The sequence below is a fragment of the Aphelocoma coerulescens genome, unplaced genomic scaffold, assembly GCF_041296385.1.
Source record: "Aphelocoma coerulescens isolate FSJ_1873_10779 unplaced genomic scaffold, UR_Acoe_1.0 HiC_scaffold_39, whole genome shotgun sequence".
Lineage (NCBI taxonomy): Eukaryota > Metazoa > Chordata > Aves > Passeriformes > Corvidae > Aphelocoma > Aphelocoma coerulescens.
In genome coordinates this window covers 358,557-377,122 of record NW_027183733.1, presented here as the reverse complement: position 1 = coordinate 377,122, position 18,566 = coordinate 358,557, and the positions used below count along the sequence as shown (strand labels likewise).

At 52.6% G+C, this 18,566-nt stretch overlaps 1 protein-coding gene across 1 annotated transcript in view; it reads right to left on the bottom strand.

The window, feature by feature from the left end:
- LOC138101661 (centrosome-associated protein CEP250-like) overlaps positions 1-18,566 on the bottom strand; it is a 57,800-nt gene that overhangs the window by 20,909 nt on the left and 18,325 nt on the right. The window contains exons 13-18 of the mRNA XM_068999435.1: positions 17,780-18,023; positions 17,015-17,169; positions 15,741-16,082; positions 15,180-15,335; positions 401-448; positions 7-254 (exon numbers count right to left, since the gene is read on the bottom strand). Coding sequence (XP_068855536.1) covers positions 7-254; positions 401-448; positions 15,180-15,335; positions 15,741-16,082; positions 17,015-17,169; positions 17,780-18,023 — 1,193 coding nt within the window. The remainder of the gene's footprint in view (positions 1-6; positions 255-400; positions 449-15,179; positions 15,336-15,740; positions 16,083-17,014; positions 17,170-17,779; positions 18,024-18,566) is intronic.

The following is an 18,566-nucleotide window of genomic DNA, read 5'->3' as shown; positions in this document are numbered from 1 at the left end:
ACTCACCTTCTGATTTCTTCCATCACAGAGTCTATGTGCTCCCGGTGGCTACTGAGCCTCTTGCATCGCTCCTCCATTTTCTCAAAACATCGCTGCAAGCGCCCACAATTCTCTGTGGCTTCCCAAACCAATTCCAAGGGATGCTGTGCAGCAGTGGATGTCGGAGTTGAGAGGCTGTTCCTGGAGGCTGCATGCTGGGAACGGTCAGCGCCGGTGATGGAACTGGCCATGCTGTCACTGCCGTCTAACAGCACCTGAAAGCCCACATCCAGCTGTTAGTCAGGTACTCTGTTCCTATTCCAAAGTACCACTGAGATGCCTCTTCTGATTCCACAAGAACCAGTGTCCATTTGTGGAGGACCAGTTTCAAATCCGAGCCAGCTCAGCACAGTTTACTCACCTCAGGGGCTCTGGAGAAACGTCCCTGGTGAGAAAGGCCTCGAGCTCCCTGGAAGAGCACAGGGAAGAGCACACTCAGACTGCATGGCTGCCCCTGAGGCAGTCGCCTCTAAATGCTTCCCAGCCTGGAATTCCAGCTCAGCTCCTTCCTCCCCTCCTTGGGAATATTTTCAGCCCAGTAGGTTGACAGCAGCACAAACAAACATGCTGGAAGGTGTCTCATCACTTCTTAGAACACCACAAGGGGAATTGCCCAGAGCCCCATCCAACCTGGTCTTGAACACTGCCAGGGATCCAGGGGCAGCCACAGCTTCTGTGGGCAACCTGTGCCAGGGCCTCAGCAGCCTCACAGGGAAGAATTCCCTCCCAATATCCCATTAGACCCTGTCCTTTCCCTGCAGGCCCCTGGCTTAAGTCTCTCTCCAGCTCTCTTCCAGCCCCTTCATGCATTGGAAGGTCACCCTGGAACCTTCTCCAGGCTGGACAACCCCAACTCTTGCATCCTTTTCCCTTGGCACAGGTGCTCCAGCCCTTGGAGCATCTTCCTATCATCCTCGTGGCCTCCTCTGCACCACTGGGGATCATCTTGGAGATGTCTAGGAGAAACCCATTCTTGTCTCTGGGAAGCGCTCAGGCTGCGCTGTGAATTGGGCTGAGGGGAAGGCAGTGAAAGCTGCTCCCTTGTTTGTGCCCACACCCTCCAGTGGGACAAGGACGGAGGAGGAGATGTGGGTGTGCTCTGGGATGGCCAGGAGCCCCCCCATTCCCTCCCAGGCCTGTCCCCATGGCCAGCACCAAAGCTGCTGCTAGCTCTGGAACAGCCAACTGTTAATCCCTTGCTATTCCCAAAGGGAACTGTTCCCAGTGGCACAGCCCAGGCCCACCCAGGCCCCTGCTGGGCTTGGCACAAAGAGGGCAGCAGCTCTCTCACTCACCCGCCGGGTCTCCATCTGCCCCTTGGCACGAGCAGTGACCAAATGTCAGTGTCCAAAGGCCGTTGGCCTTTGCAGGGTCTAAACCCCAATCTCCAAAGGCCGTTGGCCTTTGCAGGGTCTAAACCCCAATCTCCAAAGGCTTTTGGCCTTTGCAGGGTCTAAACCCCAATCTCCAAAGGTTGTTTGACTTCGCAGGGTCTAAACCCCAATCTCCAAAGGCCGTTGGCCTTTGCAGGGTCAAACCCCAATATCCAAGGGTCGTTGGCCTTTGCAGGGTCAAGAGCACAAAATCAAAGTGCTGTTGGCAGTTGCAAGGTCAAAGCCCCAATGTTCAGGAGCTGTTGACAGTTGCCAGGCTCCAAACCCCAACATTCCATGGGCTGTTGATGGTTGCCAGGCTCCAAACCCCAACATTCCATGGGCTGTTGATGGTTGCCAGGCTGCAAACCCCAACATTCCAGGGGCTGTTGGAGAGGCCCTCCCCTGGCTCTCCACCCATCCCAGCTCACTGCTGCCCGGCACCTGCACCAGCACCCCCACATCCCCACAGCCCAGCTGGGCAGCTGGGCAGGGACCTGGCTCATAACATGAGTTCAAAGTTGCTGGCCCAGACAGCATCAGTTTTAAGGCTCAGCATTCCAGAGACCCGCATGCTCTTTAGGGATGCGCTTAGTTCCTGAGTCACAGGAATTTGTCTGTCTCCCCTGACAAAGGGGAGGTGTAAGAAAAAGCCTCAAAAGGTTCTTGGTGCTTACAAATATTCATGGAAAGTAAAGCTCTGCATCTAGAACAGCCACATGAGGAGGAAAAATGGTGTTTCAGGGTCTTTTCAAATTCCTACAGAGAAATGCCAGGAGTTGCAGTGTTTAAGGCTCATAAAAGAGATTCAGAATCCCGAGACAGACACGAGTGCATTTTTTTCTCTGCTCTCTGTTTGGCAACATATCACTAGGTCTTCTAGGCAGAAGAAAAGTCTTGCTGCTTATTTCAAAGATTCCTCGTGTCTTGGGGTGACCTTATGATGTGTAGCCCATATCGCTGCCTATGCCCAGAAATTAATTTCTATGCCTCTAAACTGAGCACAACTTTTTCAAAGCAGTTTGCAGCTTGTTCAAGGTCACACACAGATAGCGGGGTTTTTTTCCAGCTGCGGCAGGGGAGGGAGGAGGCACCTGGCTTGCGGCTTCCCGGTCAGCTTTTGGCCAGTTGTTCAGCTTCTTTTTCTCCGGAGAGAGAGGTGAATTTTTTTTTCCTTCCCTGGAATTTCGGACTTTCTCCCTTTTCCACTGGACTGCTACAATATTAGAACACATCAGGAGGACTTTCCACCGAGCGCAGAGGGCCTGGCCTTGGGCCAAGCCCCAGCTCCGAGGAGACCAACAGGAGGACTCTAACACTTTCCCAGGTTTTTTCTCCACAGCGAGAGATTTTATTGTTTAGCATTATTTTCCTTTTCCCGTGTGTTTGTTCAATAAATAGTTTTATCTCCTTCACTTTCCTTCAAGGAAAATTTATTTTTTCCCAAACCTGGTGGGGGAGGGGTGGTTGTGCCTTCTCTCAGAGGATATATTTCTAAATTTGGCCAAACCGGAACACCTCGCTAGGAACAGACCTTCCAGAACCAAATGCTTGGAAAAGCTTTGGTAGATATTTTACTCCTTCATCTTTGAGAACATTCATCTGTGTCCTAGGGAGAATTTTTGTGCCCCAGTTGACAGGAATTGGTTTCTGGCAGGGTACAAATCGTCTGGGGAAGAGAAGAGCGGCACCTGCCTTCTCCAGGGCCTCTCCAGACTCTCTCCAGAGACTGACGGCCCAGGGATGTCACTGCCAAGTTCAGCTTCAGAGACCGATGCAGCTTCGAGTCTCTGCTTCCAGAACAGCAGCTTTGGGCTCCTTGAGCACAGCTGCAAAGGAGCAGGACAGCTCCCGGTGAAGGTCTGAGCTCCTGGCTGGTCCTTGCACAGCTCTCAGTGTAGTTCTGCCAGTGCTGTTGGTCTCAGGCCACCTGTGACTGCAGCAAGGACACCTGAAAGAGGCAGAAAGCCCAGCTCAGACAAGCCCACGTGGGCAGGAGCATCCGCAGCCCCACGGTACCGGCTGTGGGGGCAGACACAGCCTCCAACTCCAGCCCTCACCAACACTCTGCCCTTGGGGAAGGGGAAAGGAACAGGCTCCCACTAACTGCCCCTGAACGGAGCTCAGATGATCAACAAGTCCAGTTCATGGCTGGCAAACCCTTCCCTCATACAACCCTCAGCCACCACAGGTCGGGGAGAGAGAGTTCCGACAGGATTTAGGAACCCAGCTCTGATTCCCAAAGCACGCATTCTGGCCACTGACCCCTTTCTCCACGGGCTGTGCCTCAGCACGAGGGCCTCAGCTCCCCTGAGCTCCTGGAGGACTCTCCTACTTGAGCTGCTGGACAGCCAGCCCCGGCAGGAGGGGAATTTGGTGCTTGTGTTATAGCAGGTTGGCTTTCCCGGGCTGGTTACCTATATATCGATAATTAGTTGATGAATTGTTAAATAAAGTGCCTAATTAATGTACTATGAATTTAAATAGTTATAAGCTAATGAGTTAAGTGTGCGTGTGTACAGGAAGCAATGCATGGGTATAACCATTAGAGGCAGGTACAACAGGAACCTGATGGACTTTATAGAAGGATCCTTTTAGAACCATTACCCCATGAGACGATATCAGTACCCAAGACCCTGACTGGAAAAGGAGCTGACCAATGGAATGGATCCAATTAGAAATGATTGGTCAAGGATGCACCATGTTAAAAGGCAATCAGAACACCGGAAAGTGGCCAATCAGTGAGATTGAAAGCGCACCAGTCCTGGAGGTGACAGAGACAATAAAAACTGACCAAGTGCTCTGTACCAGGTTCTCTGGTGGAAACTTGTGGTCCAAGGGAGTACTCGATGTGTCACATTGTTCATTTTTCTGGCTTGTAGTGTAGGGTCTGAGCTTATCTTGGATCCTCGTTCTAAGTTGCTAATTAATAAACAAGTTAGCCTGCCAAAAGGTTTCCCACCTCGTTTATAACACCTGGGGTTTTTTGATGCCTTCTTGAGGCATTTTAGCACCCGAAGCCCCTTTCACACCGCCCCATTTTTTAATTATATGTTAAGTATAGCTTTAACTTCTTTATTCATATTTATTATGCTTCCACTTAATCTCACTTAATCCCGAGGGATTCTTAAAGGGGTTTTGGGGGTTTTCTTGGTTTTGCCACGTTTTTGTGCACAGTCCGCCTTTTCAACCCTCCATTCTTTAAATGTAACAAATATAGCCTTAAATTTTTCTATACTTATACAAATTTATTCCATTTTTGTCAGTTTTGTTAAGTTTTGAAAAGGTTTTGAGGCTTTGTTGGGTCATTTCCGGTACCCACCCAGCCAATGACTGAGGGGAGTTGGGCTGAGGCGGGAACAGCTCTCGCCCCGCCCCCTGTCCCGCCCAGCCAATGACTGAGGGGAGTTGGGCTGAGGCGGGAACAGCTCTCGCCCCGCCCCCTGTCCCGCCCAGCCAATGACTGAGGGGAGTTGGGCTGAGGCGGGAACAGCTCTCGCCCCGCCCCCTGTCCCGCCCAGCCAATGACTGAGGGGAGTTGGGCTGAGGCGGGAACAGCTCTCGCCCCGCCCCCTGTCCCGCCCAGCCAATGACTGAGGGCGCTTTTCCCCGCCCGCCGGTTGGGCGGGAGCCGCTCCCCACTTGTCAGTCAATGAGGGGGGTCCGGCTGAGGCTGGAACTTCCCCCTCTCCCCCTCCCCGGCCGATCACTCCCGCCCCTCCCTGCCTCGCTGCCACTGGCCCCTTGTGACTCTGAATTTTCCCCACCTGCCCCAGTCTGGACTGGTTTATACTGCTTTATACTCCCCCCTCCCCAGGCAGAGGAGCTCCTGTGCCCCCCACCCCGCAGTGGGTAAAATTCACCTCACTAGAAGTTCGTGTCCACAAAGGAGACCGAGGAGTCCTGTAAAATTGCCTTGATTTGGAGAAAGGGAGAAAGTCCGTCAGGTGTGTGTCCAACGGGGTCTCTCCCAATTAGTTGGAGCAAGTAGCCTTCTTTTCTCCTCATTTCCTGGCCGCATTTTCTCCTCCTTCCCTTTCCCTGTTGGCTGCGGTACTTGGAAGGTACTTGGGACTTCCCGATCCACCTATCCGTGTCCCCCCTTAGTATGTGCCCCCTGTAAAACACACGATCCATGAGCATTACAATTAGCTAAATCAAATGATCTATTTTAGTAAGCTTTACTAATTGGCACGGACTGCTGCTCAGCCAAAGTCATGCTGAAGTCCTGAACTTTGGGAAGAAGAACAAAGACTTTATAGGATTATGAATATTAATATCTTTGCCTAGGGTGGATTAAAAGCTAATTAGAGCCCCCCAAACTCCCATCTCACCTCCCACAGACTCCCAGAATGTCTCCGGAGCCACCCCAAACCCCCCTGTTAGCCCCTAGAAACGCCCAAGGGACCCCCCCTGTTGGAAAACCAACCAGTTTAAAACCACTTTTTTTATATAACTTTAGCCAGGTTTCTTCACCTTTGCCCCGGAGAAGGGAACTGAAGCTTCTTTCCAGGGCATTGTTTCTCTAGGTGAGGCCTGAGATGGGCTTAGCATTTCAACAGACTGGGAGTAGCCCCAAAGAGATGAAGGCCATCGACGGAACATCAACAGAACATCAGCGGCCATCTATGAACATCTACCCCAGACTCTGCCTCTGGCAGAGTTGGAGACATCTCCTCCAGAAAAGACTGATAAGAAAATCAAGGAATGAAGATCTAATTAACATCAGAAGAGAAGAAATCTGGATTCCATAGGAGAGCAATTGCTAAGAACTACACTCACTTGGGACCAATGAACACTGACCCAATTTGTTTCTATGACTTTTGACTGTATAAAAGATCTGGAAAATCTAGTAGAAGCCATGTGTCATGGAATGATTCTCTCTGCACACCTGGGCTATGTGTGGATGAGATGATTTCTGGGGTACATCCTGGCCAGAACAATATCCTGGCCAGAATAAAGTAATGCCTTGACTCTCTAACATTAAAAATGTTGTGTGAGGGCTTTGTTTTTCCCACAGTTTTGGTGACACCCCCAGGCCACACATCCAAGGACGTGTTCTCCTTCCACCCGGGGGGGGGGGGGGGGGGGGGTAGGGGGGGAGGCTCTGTGGGAGTCTTGGTGTTCTGGGGTCCCATCTAGCGTTCGGGGGGGTTCCCCTGATTTTGGGGTTTCCTCTGATTTCATGCTCCCCCAGTTACATTTTCCTCCCATGTGGGGGAGCTCGGGGGTCCCAGCTTCTTTGGCAGGGGCGTCACCCTGATATTGGGGTCTTACAGCATGATTTTGGGGTGTCCCCCAATTTTAAAGCCCCCTGATTTTGGGGTCCCCCACAGGACATGTTCTCCTTGCATCTGAGGGGGTGGGCAGGTCTTGGGGATCTCCCATCTTGGGAGGTCTGGGGGATCTGGGGGTCCCATCTACTCTTGTGGGGTGTTACAAACAACTTATTGAGAGTTGGCTTTTGCCATATGTTTATGGGTTATGAATTACATTATGAGTTATAATATTAAATATTATGATATTTTCCTTGGGAAATATTAAGACAATGGTATATGTTAAAATGTTTAATGTTGTTAAAATAGTCTGGTTGTAAAGTTGTTTTTTTATAAGGGCTGCATGAGTTTGTGTGCTGTAATGTCAGTTCTGTAAGTGGGACACGCTGTTGCGAGCCAAACTTCGAAGACACAGCCATAAATGTGTGATAAATACATACTATAATATTGGCTTTCCGCAAATGTTAAAATGGATGCTATATGTATAATGTTAAAGTATTTAAATAACAATGTTAAAGTATTTAATGTTAAAGTATCGTTGTTATAAAGATACAGTTTTGCAACAATAACTAATGCCTTTATTTCTGCCATTAACTAAACTTAGACATAACAGTGAAATAGCTGATACAGTTATGCTTGCGATAATTGAACTGTCTGCTTGGTTGGATAACATCCAATGAACGGATGATGAAGACCCCTGCTACTGACATGCCAGCTATCGGCAACTGCCGTCTGCAGAAACCATCGACCAAAGCCCACCCTGGAGGTGATAATAAAAACTGACTGAAACCACAGCCAGGAAATGCGCGTGCTCTAAAAAGGCAGATCCAAGGAGGAGCCATGCTAAACAGTTCCTGGAACATGTAAACTAGTTTGGGGGGGAAGTTTGAATTGGCATGATTGATTATGAATATGCATTAGGCTGATGCAATAGGACAGGTGTGTAAAGGGTGTCTCCGCAATAGCAGGTGCGCTCTTGGCTGAGTGCCAAAGCACCCAGCGCCGTGACTTTTGCTTTATTGTCTTTGTCCCCTATTGTCCTTTATTAAACTTTTAAATCCTAACAGCAGAGTGAACCTCGTTTTTCACAAAAGGAGTGGGATTCCATCCAACGAGGACCCCGACGAGCACAGCAACAGAACTGCGCCGGCTCCTAAAAGAGTGACGTGGGGTGAGACTATGCAAAACTGTACATCAGTGTGCATAAGGCTGATGCAGCCACAGGGGTATAAAAGGTAGCACCACCATTTTGTGATTGAGCCTCTGGCCCCTGGCCATGCTCCCAGCACAATCCCTTTTGCTTTGCTGAATTTTATAGTTCTCAATAAAATTTTTAATAACTCATTTCCATATTGGATCTGGGTTGTTTATAACATGGGGTTTCCCCCTGATTTGGGGGTCCTGTCCCCAGGCTGCACACCCGAGGACGTTTTCTCCTGAGCTGCTCCAGTTCCCGCTGGAGGGGGGAGGGAATCTGTGGGAGTGGTTGGGGTTTAGGGGTGGGGGGGAAGCCCCCCCCTCCCCCCCCACCAGCTACTCCATGGTCTTCCACCCTCCTCCCAAACCCTCCTCGTCTACGGGGGGGCACCAGCCCTCTACTGCCACATATAGGGGGGTGCCTGGGGAGGGTACTGGGAAGGGCTGGGAGGGGATCTAGGGGGAGATATGGGAGGAGTATGTGGGATACAGAGTCCTGGGGAGTCTAGGAGGGAGATATGGTCGGGTAGAGGGTCCGGGGAGGTCTGGGGGGAGTTTTGTGGGGCCCTGGGATGGCTTGGGGGGTATGGGCCCTACACTGACAGGTTGGGGGGGTATCTGCCAAGTTCTGGGGTGTCTTAAGGGGGCTCTGGAGGGGTCTGGGAGGAAGATATGGGGGGTACAGAGTCCTGGGGGTCTTTGGTGGGGAGATAGGGGGGGCAGCAGCCTTCCACTGACAGGTACGGGGCATCCTGGGGGGGTCCTGGGAGGCTCTTGGGAGGTCCTGAGGGCGCTGGGGAGGAAGATATGGGGGGTACAGAGTCCCGGAGGTCTCTGGGTGGTCCTCAGCAGGGGGACATGAGGTGAGTTACGGGATCCTGCGACAGCTCTCGGGGTCTCTGGGGGCACTTATTGGGCTGCCCCTCACCTGCCCCACCCCTGCCCCACCCCTTGCTCATTCCTGCCGCACCCTTCCCCTCATCCTTCCCACCCTGTCTCACCCCTGCCTGGCCCCTGCCCTGCTCTGCCCCTCACCTGCCCCACCCCTGCCACGCTCTCTCGCCTGTGCAGGTTCAGTGTCCGGGTGAACTGCACCGACCTGTTCCATGTGGATCGGCACCACTGGACCCCCCCTGCAGGGTTCGGGTGTGGGGGGGTTCGGGAACCCCGGGAATGCGCCTTCCCCAGAGCCACCGGCATTGGGGACTCATGGTGGCCTGTGGTGAGATCCCCGGGACACCCCCAAATCCATAAGAACCCCCAGAAACCTGTGGCCTTTGGAGAGCAGCTGAGCTCTCCTTCGGGACTCTTAAGGCTTCTGGGTGCTTTTTCAGGGCTTTTTGGAGGCATTTTAGGACCAAAATTGCCTTTTCATCCTCCACATTCCAGAAATAATGCCATGTCCTGAATTTATTCAAATTCAGTCAATTTAGATCTATTTTAGTTACATTTATTAAAATTTTCCAATGTGGTTGAGGCATTTTGTGTCTTTTTGAGGTGTTTTAATGCCCAAATGATCTTTTAACCCTCCACTTTTGAAATACAACATAAATATCATCCTAAATTACTCATATTTATTCACATTTACTCCCATTTTCATCCGTTTTGTTTAAATTCCTGACAAGAATGAGAAGTTGTCTTTACAAACTGTGGGCCTGCTGTAGATAAAGCCACATACTGAGAGGTAAAAGAAGCAATAATGAATCGTGCCGCAACCGGGCCAGGAGACACTTCAGAGACAGAGTCAGAGAAGCGGGTATTTGCTTTATTCGGCGCGCCGGGTGTGTGGGGATCGCTCCTCCAAACACACACACCTGGTGCTCTCTACAACACAGTATTAAGGGTTAAATTATGAATATTCATCACATTCCTTGGGACAGGTGTGGTTACACAAATTATTTCTCGGAAGTCATTAGCATATGGGCCACGCATGCGCTGTGTGTCCTGGTGGTCGCGCTGAGGAAGGCCTCTCCTCTTCCTCGGGGGTCTTTCTGATGGAGGCCAGTAGTCATCCTCGCAGTGAACTTTTTCACCTTTCTCCCTGGGCATGCGTAGTCCTTTGAGGGATGATTCAGCAATCTCTGAGATGATCCTTGTCCCCTCTATCTTGACAAGATTAGGGTGAATTCGGCTTCTCAGGCTTTGTAATGAACATCTTCTGTCTGAACTAACATTGCTGTCTCCCAATAGTTAACTTGTGCTTACATGAGGTAGTTATTGACTGCCCCTTCTTCAATAAGAGGAACCAAAAATTCCATAGGAATTCCACTAATTGACAGGGAGTGTTACTCACTCAAGACTGCCTTAAATCCCTGGACTTAGAGAAAAAGAACAGAAACACAAGGCAAAAGAAAACAGGGGGGAGGGGGGGAGAGGGAAGGGGAGAGTACACATTGGAAGGGGGTATGTTACTAGGCAATTCGGGAAGTCTGTACCTCTCAAGTACCTCAGCCAACGGGGAAAGACAGAGGGAAATGTGGCCGGGAAATTAGGATAAAAAGAAGGCTGGATCCTCCAACAATTTGAGAGACCCCACAGGAAATGACCATGATCACTCCCTTTATGTGAATAAAGTAACAGGATTTCTCTGTCTCCTTTTTGGACATAAACCTCCAGTGGTTTTGGGTCAGTTTTCCTGACATTCCGAAGGGGTTTGGGGTCTTTTCTGGGTCCTTCTGAAGCGTCCCGTCCTGTCGTGACTCCGCCCAGCCAACCCCTGAGGGGACGTTTTGCTGAGGCGGGGACGGCTGGTGCACACCCACGCCCTCCCCTCGCACAGCCAACCCCTGTGGGGAGTTTTCCCCGAGCGCGGTTTCGGCAGGAGCCGCCCCTCCCTTCTCAAGCAAATCGGTGCGGAGGGGGGACCGTGCGACGGCAGCTGAAGCGCTTGGGAGCCTCCGAAACGGCGGGCGGGCCCCACCAGGCCGCCCAATGTTCCTCCCCTCTCCCTCTCTTGCCGCCATTCCCCCCCCGCCCCAGCCCGTCCCTCACGGCCACCGCACTCTGATTGGTCGTCGCCGTGAGGCGCGCTGCGCTCCCATTGGTTCAGCCCTTCCCGAGCCACGCGCTGATTGGCGTTAGCCGCCCCTGCTGCCGCGCTTCTTCTGTTGCCAAGGGCAGCCGCGCGCTGATTGGCCGGCGGGTGAAGAAAGGGGCGGGGCAGAGCGATCAGGGCAATCCCAAGCACAGACTCGGGCTGGGCGGAGAATGGATCGAGAGTCGCCCTGTGGAGAAGGACTTGGGGGTGTTGGTGCATAAAAAGCTCAACGTGCCCCAGCCCCTTGCACTGTCACCCAGAAACCCCCAATGTCCTGGACTGACCTCACAGCGTGGGCAGCAGGGGACAGGGGGATTCTGCCCCTCTGCCCTGCTTGGGTGAGATCCCACCTGCAGAGCTGCCTCCAGCCCTGGGGTCCAGCATCAGAAGGATGTGGAGCTGCTGGAGTGAGTTCAGAGAGGCTGCAGAGATGCTCCAAGGGCTGGAGCCCCTCTGCTCCGAGCCGGGCTGGGAGAGCTGCGGGTGTTCAGCCTGGAGAAGAGAAGGCTCCGGGGAGACCTTAGAGCCATTTCCAGTGCCTAAAGGGGCTCCAGGAGAGCGGGGAGTGGGCCTGGAATGCCAGGACAAGGGGAATGGCTTTCCATTCCAGAGGGCAGGGTTAGAAGAAGTTCTTCCCTGGGAGGGTGGGGAGGCCCTGGCACAGGGTGCCCAGAGAAGCTGTGGCTGCCCCATGCCTGGAAGTGTCCAAGGCCAGGTTGGAGGGGCCTTGGAGCAACCTGGTTTGGAGGCAGATGTCCCTGCCCACGGCCAGGGGTGGCATAGGATGAGCTTTGAGGTCCCTCCATCCCAGACCAGTTGGGGATTCTATGCTGAGGAGAAACATCACGCTAGGGATGGCTAATCCAGGGGGTGCCAAGCTGCCACGGCATCATGTCCATTGGGTGGTCCCTGACAAGGCCAAAGGGCAGCTCCTGAGGAGACCAGGTCATCCAGTTGGGCCAAGACTGCAAAAGTGGGATGCCATCACTCGGTGCTGAAGGCTCACTGCCAGGTGCCCTGACCCTTGAGCAGCTGTAGAAAGCGGAGGCTTATGTGCCTTCAAGGCAGGGTAGCCTGAGCACACGGCTTCTGTCTCTCCTGCCTGTGGGTCTCCCCTGTCTGGGCAAGGGATGCAAGCTGAGCTGAGGCTGGACATGACATCAGTGCGTGACACATCCGTCAGCCTCAGGGACCATAGAAATGGGGGCTGGCTCCAGATGCATCTTCTCCAGAAGATGCATCGCTGCCACTCACTGTGACAGACAACATGGAGAATAGAAATTTTCGGTTGCAAAATAGAGCTTAAAGACTAACTAGCAAATTAGATAAAAGAATGTAAAAGTAGACACACAGGATGCTAAACAGAGCTGAAAGCAGTGGACAAACAGATAATAAGGAACCTAAGTGGGTTTTGTGACAAAGTTATGTAACAAGAAACACCAGTGCATGCCCTAAGAGAAGTTCAAGGCAAGGTCACTTCCAATTTTGGGGGCTCTCAGCGAATACGACCACCAGAGACCCCTTTAGACAACCCTCTAAGACCATAAAAGGACTTCCAGTAAGGGGCAGAGGTGGGTAAATTAGTTCTAGGAAAGTAATGTTTATGTATTAGCCCGGAAGCACCTTGTAATGAATGTGTATGATCCTGACGGAATAAACACCCGGTGTAAAGTTTCATGACACACATCTGCTTAGAGGAGACTTCCTCTGCATGTAAATATTAGTCGTTAATCAACAGTAATACCGGCTCCAGGGAGGATCAGTGAGTGGTGTCACCACAGCCTGGCCACTTCCTGCACCTGATCCAGCAGTACTGAGCCTGCTGGCTCGGGCAGTTTTCCATTCACTTGGCCGCTCACTCGGTCCGTACCTCACCAGTCCGGCTGTAAGGAGACTGTGTGGCTGTTGAATGGTTTGCAGTGTCAGCAAAACCCTCCCTGGTCCCCCATTATTCACAGAGTCCATCAGGTCGGCCAGCCATGATTTCCCCCGTGGTAAATCTGTGCTGGCTCTTCCCAGTGCCCTTCCCTCGCAGTTGCTTGAAAGGGTGTCCAGGACCATTTGCTCCATCACCTTCCCAGGGATTCCAAAGGAGCTGATTAGCCTGTAGTTCTTCAGATCCTCTTCTGTGCCCATCTTTAAGACTGGTGTAACACTCTTTGCTGTTCTCAGGAACCTCCTTCAATGGCCAGGCTTTTTTGAAGATGACAGACAGCTCCTGTAGCTTCCTCTGGTCCTCAGACCTGGTGGATGCCTGGCTCAAGAGCTCCCTGACTATTCTCCCCCTCCCCTACTGCTTCCACAGCAATGTCTGTTCACTCCTTCTGGATAACTTGATTCTTCTTCCACAATTTTTTCTTCCACATTCCTCCTTTCTGAGATGAGGTTGATCACAAGTTCCCCGCTCAGTTGATCTCCTGTCAGCCAGGGCTGTGATTCTGCTTTTCACCTTGCTAAGTTACCTTATTCTAAACTAGGACCTCAACCCCTGACCTTCTCATCCTCAGCCAGTTCTTGAGTGTTTCCAGGATCAAGAATTCCTCCCACTGGGAGGGTGGCCGAGCACTGGTGCAGGTGCCCAGGGAGGTGGTGGAGTCTCCATCCCTGGAGAGATTCAAAAGCCGCCTGGACACATCCTGGGCAGCCAGCTCTGGGTGGCCCTGATGGAGCAGGGGGCTGGGCAAGGTGACCTCCAGAGGTGCCTCCAGCCTCCCCCAGCCTGAGATTCTGTGACTCGGAGAAAAAACAGGTTGCAGTTTCCTAAGGACAAATGCAAAAGCTCCACATGTGGCAGGATTCTCCTGCCCTCACCAAAGTGGTTCATGTCACGTGTCTCCCATCTGCAGATTCCTCCCTGGAGTGAGGATGCCCCTCAAGGTCACTCCTTGAGGCTGACAGAAATATTTGCCCACGGTCATTGGTTTGGGTGAGAAGCATCAATCTTTAATTATTAATTGGTTTTGCTGGCTTGAATATAACTGCTTCCATGTTGCTTCAAATATAATGCACTCTACTGGAAGTTATAGTTCTCTGTACTGGGTAGTCAATAACTCTGATAAAGGTCTTTTTGTGTAGTCGTAATAAACACTTTATTTTTCTATAAATATATCCTTCATCCTATGGAACACAGTTGTATAAAGGTTCAATTACACCTATTATCCTACAATCCTACAATTACACCTGCAATCCTTTAAACATAAACTATGGACAAAATCTGAGGCTACGACTGCATGCAGCTGCACCCTGTCTCCTCTCTGACAAGCCTAGGAAGTAAGGAGGTCCTTGTGACTCAACGAGAGCATCTCCTGCCTGCTCCCTGCACAGCTCTCCAGGGGTTCCTGCCGGTCTCGGGCCAGCTGTGACTGCAGCAAGGACACCTGAAAGAGGCAGAAAGCCCAGCTCAGACAAGCCCACGTGGGCAGGAGTATCCGCAGCCCCACGGTACCGGCTGTGGGGGCAGACACAGCCTCCAACTCCAGCCCTCACCAACACTCTGCCCTTGGGGAAGGGGAAAGGAACAGGCTCCCACACTGCCCCTGAACGGAGCTCAGATGATCAACAAGTCCAGTTCATGGCTGGCAAACCCTTCCCTCATACAACCCTCAGCCACCACAGGTCGGGGAGAGAGAGTTCCGACAGGATTTAGGAACCCAGCTCTGATTCCCAAAGCACGCATTCGGGCCACTGACCCCTTTCTCCACAGGCTGTGCCTCAGCACGGGGGCTGCAGCTCCCCTGAGCTACTGGAGGACTCTTGTCTTTCAGAGGTTGATGCATTTTTCTGGTCAGACTGGGAGACAGGCAATGTAAAGTAGTCTGGGGGGAACACTCTCCTAAAAGTTCTGATTCTCCTCCCTTCGTGTTCATCCTGCACCTTGGATGGGAGAAAGGGTCACAGAAACCTGTCAGCAACCATGGGGCAAAAGGACCTCTGGACATCAAGGCAAGGAGATCTCTGCTCACAGACCCTCAATTGCACCAGACAGCACTGGGGGCAAAGAGCTCTCGCTGGGGGCTGTGCAGGAGAGGCCAGTGTGTGTCCGGGGACACGGGGCCAGGGAGGGAGGCAGCGGAGTGAAGGTGCCTTTGTGAAAGCCATGGGCTGCCACAACAGAGAGAACAAACAAAGGGGTGTGCCCACAGCAGGGACAGGGAGAGGCAAGGAAACAAGCAGAGGACTCCAAAGCACTGCCTGGGCACACGAATCATGATCCAGAGGAGCCTGAGGCTCTGCAGAGGCAGTGAAAGCCCACTTTACCTCAAAAGTTCTCCTGAGCTCACGCTTCTCTGGCTTGTCTGCTGCTGCTGCTGCAACCTGGTCCCGCACACATTCCACACCCCTCCTGGAGTGCTCAGACAGCCGCTTGCCCTCTGCTCCAACAGCCTGCTGGGTGTTCAGAGAGGAGATGATTCCCTTATTTCAAACACCACAAGAGCTGTCCCTCAGAAATCTCCATCTCGGGAAGCATCCTCGAAGCTCCAGCAGTGCAGCTGCTCTTCAGCCCTCGCTACAGAACTCTGCTCACTTCAGTCCATCACTCTGCTCACCTGCTCCATTCCTTTCCACACCAAATCCAACCCACACATGTTGCCTCCCCTTGCCTGGGCACGGGAGAAGCAATTCCCCATGCCCAGCTTTTGGCCTGGAGCTGATTTGAACAGCAGCTCCAGAGCTGCCTCAGTCATTCCAGGCATGCCAGCAAACAATCTGGCAGCCAATGGTCTCTGGCTGGAGCCAGGCAGACACACAAGGCTGCCTGCTGCAGCCCGGGCTGCTTTGCCCAAGCAGGCCTAGACTGACAGGGATTTAGAATCCCACCTCTTCATGGGAAACTTCATTGGAATCTTTGAGAGACGTTGCAGTGGACTGAAGATCAGTGCCAGTGCCTACCTGGAGACAAAGCCTTTCCTTCAAGATGTCCAGGTCTTTCTTCAGAGCCCCTTTGGAAATTTCACTCTTGGTCAGTGCAACACTCAGGACTTGAGCGGTCTCTTGCCATTCCTTCAAAGCAGCAGCCCCATGCTCCAACTGTTCCTGCTTGGCTTCCCTCTCCACTTCCAGTTGTTGGGTGTTTTCCTTGACACTTCGCATCTCCGGTGTTTTCATTTCATTCTTCTTTTTCAGATCTCTCATCTGCTCCTCGTACAATTCCCGTTCACGCTGCCAAAACAGGGAGGTCACTCATTCCCTCTCTCAGTTTGCTTTTCATACCAGATCGGGACTCCTGCCACAGGCAGGCAAAGGCTGCCCCTCTCTCTCTGCCTCTCGGGATGCCTCAGACCTTTGCTGGGACCGCCCTTGACGCTGAGTCTTTCCCAGCTCACTCAGCCCATCCCAGCTCCCTTTCTGCCCTTCCCCGACCTCTTGCAGCTCCACTCGAGTGTTCCTTTGGGGAGCAGCTGCCAGAACTGCAGCCAGGATTCCAAGTCCATGCTAAGCAGGATTTAGGCGGTGCCATGAGGATGTGCTCTCCAGCAGGGAGAAAGGGAAGAGCAAACACCCCCAACATTTCATTCCCTGCAGCTGGGGTGACAGGAGTGGTTTTTGAGCTCTCCTGTGTAGAGTTTCCATGGCACCATCCCCGAGAGCCCCACTGCCCTCTCTTGGAGCAGCAATGGCCACATCAGTCTGTCATTCTCTGCTGCCACTCAGGACGAGTTCTCCCCTTGCAGGCACACGTCCTTATCTGCATCAGCACTTTGCTTTTCTCTCTTTTCTCCCCACTGGCTGCTCTCTGATGGCCAAGGCCAAACACCTTTCTATTAACAGCAAACTTGGCCTTCTCACCCCTCGTTCCAGGTCCAGGTATTTGAAATCTGGACGTGGGTTTGGACACGAGGAATTGCCCAGACCATGCAATGTCCATAGAGACAGTGTGGACATTGAGAACTAGAGGGCACAAAACTCCAGCATGGAGGAAAACCAGCAGCCTCAGCACTAACTGGCTTTGACATGACTACGACATCTTTTCCTCCTTATTCAGAAGAATGCAGTTTGAAAAGCTCAGCTGGAAAGAGGTGCTCCTTAGAACTATTAACACAAGGGCCAAACATAGCTAGGAAATGGCCCTTCATGGCATCTGCCGTTCTCACCAGCACATCCTTCCTTTCCTTCTCCAGGCTCTCCAGTTTCCTCTGCAGAGATGCCACCTCCTGACAAAGAGTCACACCCTCTTCCTTCAGGGCAATGGCCTCTTTCTCCAGGGCAGTTTCTCGAGAGGTCTTCTGGTGTTCTGCCCTCCACATCGCTGCGGCAGGAAGGAGAAGGAGAATGAGAACAGCAAAGCAAAGGCAAACTGATGTGCATCCTGCAGGGACAACAGCACTGTCTTCTTGGCCTGCCTGTGTTTGCCAGCCCCTAAGGCCACAAGGGCTTCCAAAGCTGACAGAAATGAAGGAAACTTCAAGGCAGAGAAAAAAGCAGGAATCCAAGGGGCAAGGTTCAGAGGAATAGGAAAGTGTCTTTACTCTTGGGCTTGTGCAGAGTGAGCAGTCCAAGAGAGACAAAGGAGCGGGGATGCCTGTGCAGCCCTGCTCCAGAGAGGCCAATAGCCTGGGGGCTCTGGCAGGGCCTGGAGTTGGGGGGAATCGAGCTGAGGCATCCAGCTACAGCTCCTCAGCACAGACACAGCACCTGAAAGGCACCACCTGTGCACGGGATCAGCCATAGCACAGCCAGATGGCACTGCCAGCCACAGCATCTTTCTCGAGAAAAAGCTTTCACTGGCACTGGATGGAGAAATCTCCTGCTGGTTGTTCTTCCCCTCTGCCATCTAGGGCACTTTTCCTCTGCATGGGATCAGAGAGCCCTGCTGGCAAGACAGGATGGGGCAGTGGGTGCGAGAGGAGAAGCTCTACCTTGCTCACTTTCCTCCAACTCCTGCTGCAGCTCCTGGTTGCGAGCCTTCAGATGGTCTATCTGAGCCTGCACCTCCCTCAGCTCCAGCTCCAAAGTCTTACACTGTGTGGCCATGGCCTCTGCTCTTTCCTCAGAGCTCTGGAGCCTCACATGCAGCTCAGACCCCTCAGTTTCCAGCTCCTGCTTCTCCTGAGTAGGCTGGGGAGCCGCCTTCTCGATCACTGCTTCCAGCTCGGCCGGCATCTGGAAGATGGATGCACAGAGCCTCAGGGACAGGGCTGCTCCTGAGGCAGCAGAGCAGGCAGTAGAGCAAGCAACAAAGGAGAAATGATTTCAGGCAAAAAAACATGCCCAAAACAGAAGGCACAGAGCCAAGGATTCCAGTGGAAACAAGTGTCCTGAAAATAGGGAAAGGGAGCCAATGGGCATCCTTGAGGCTGCAGCTCTGAACACCGGCTGAACTGGCTGCGCTGGAAGTGCCCTCCCCAGCCTGCCATAGCCACGTCTGTGTGCCCACATTGCTCGGTGCCCAGCACAGGCACCAACTCCATCTGGGACAACACTGCTAACAGAGGGATGGAGAAGCTCCAAAGGAGTCTGCTGCTGCTTCTCCTCCCACATTTCCTGCTGGGACCCGAGAGAGAACGGAGGAAAACATCGGCAGCAGACACCAGATCCAGCCTTGGCCTGTGGGTGCAGCAGCACCCCGGGGCAGAACACGGCAGCAGTGGATGCTGCTGGGAGGAGAAAGCAGTTGGGGCCTCCAAGCCAAAGGTGATGATGTGT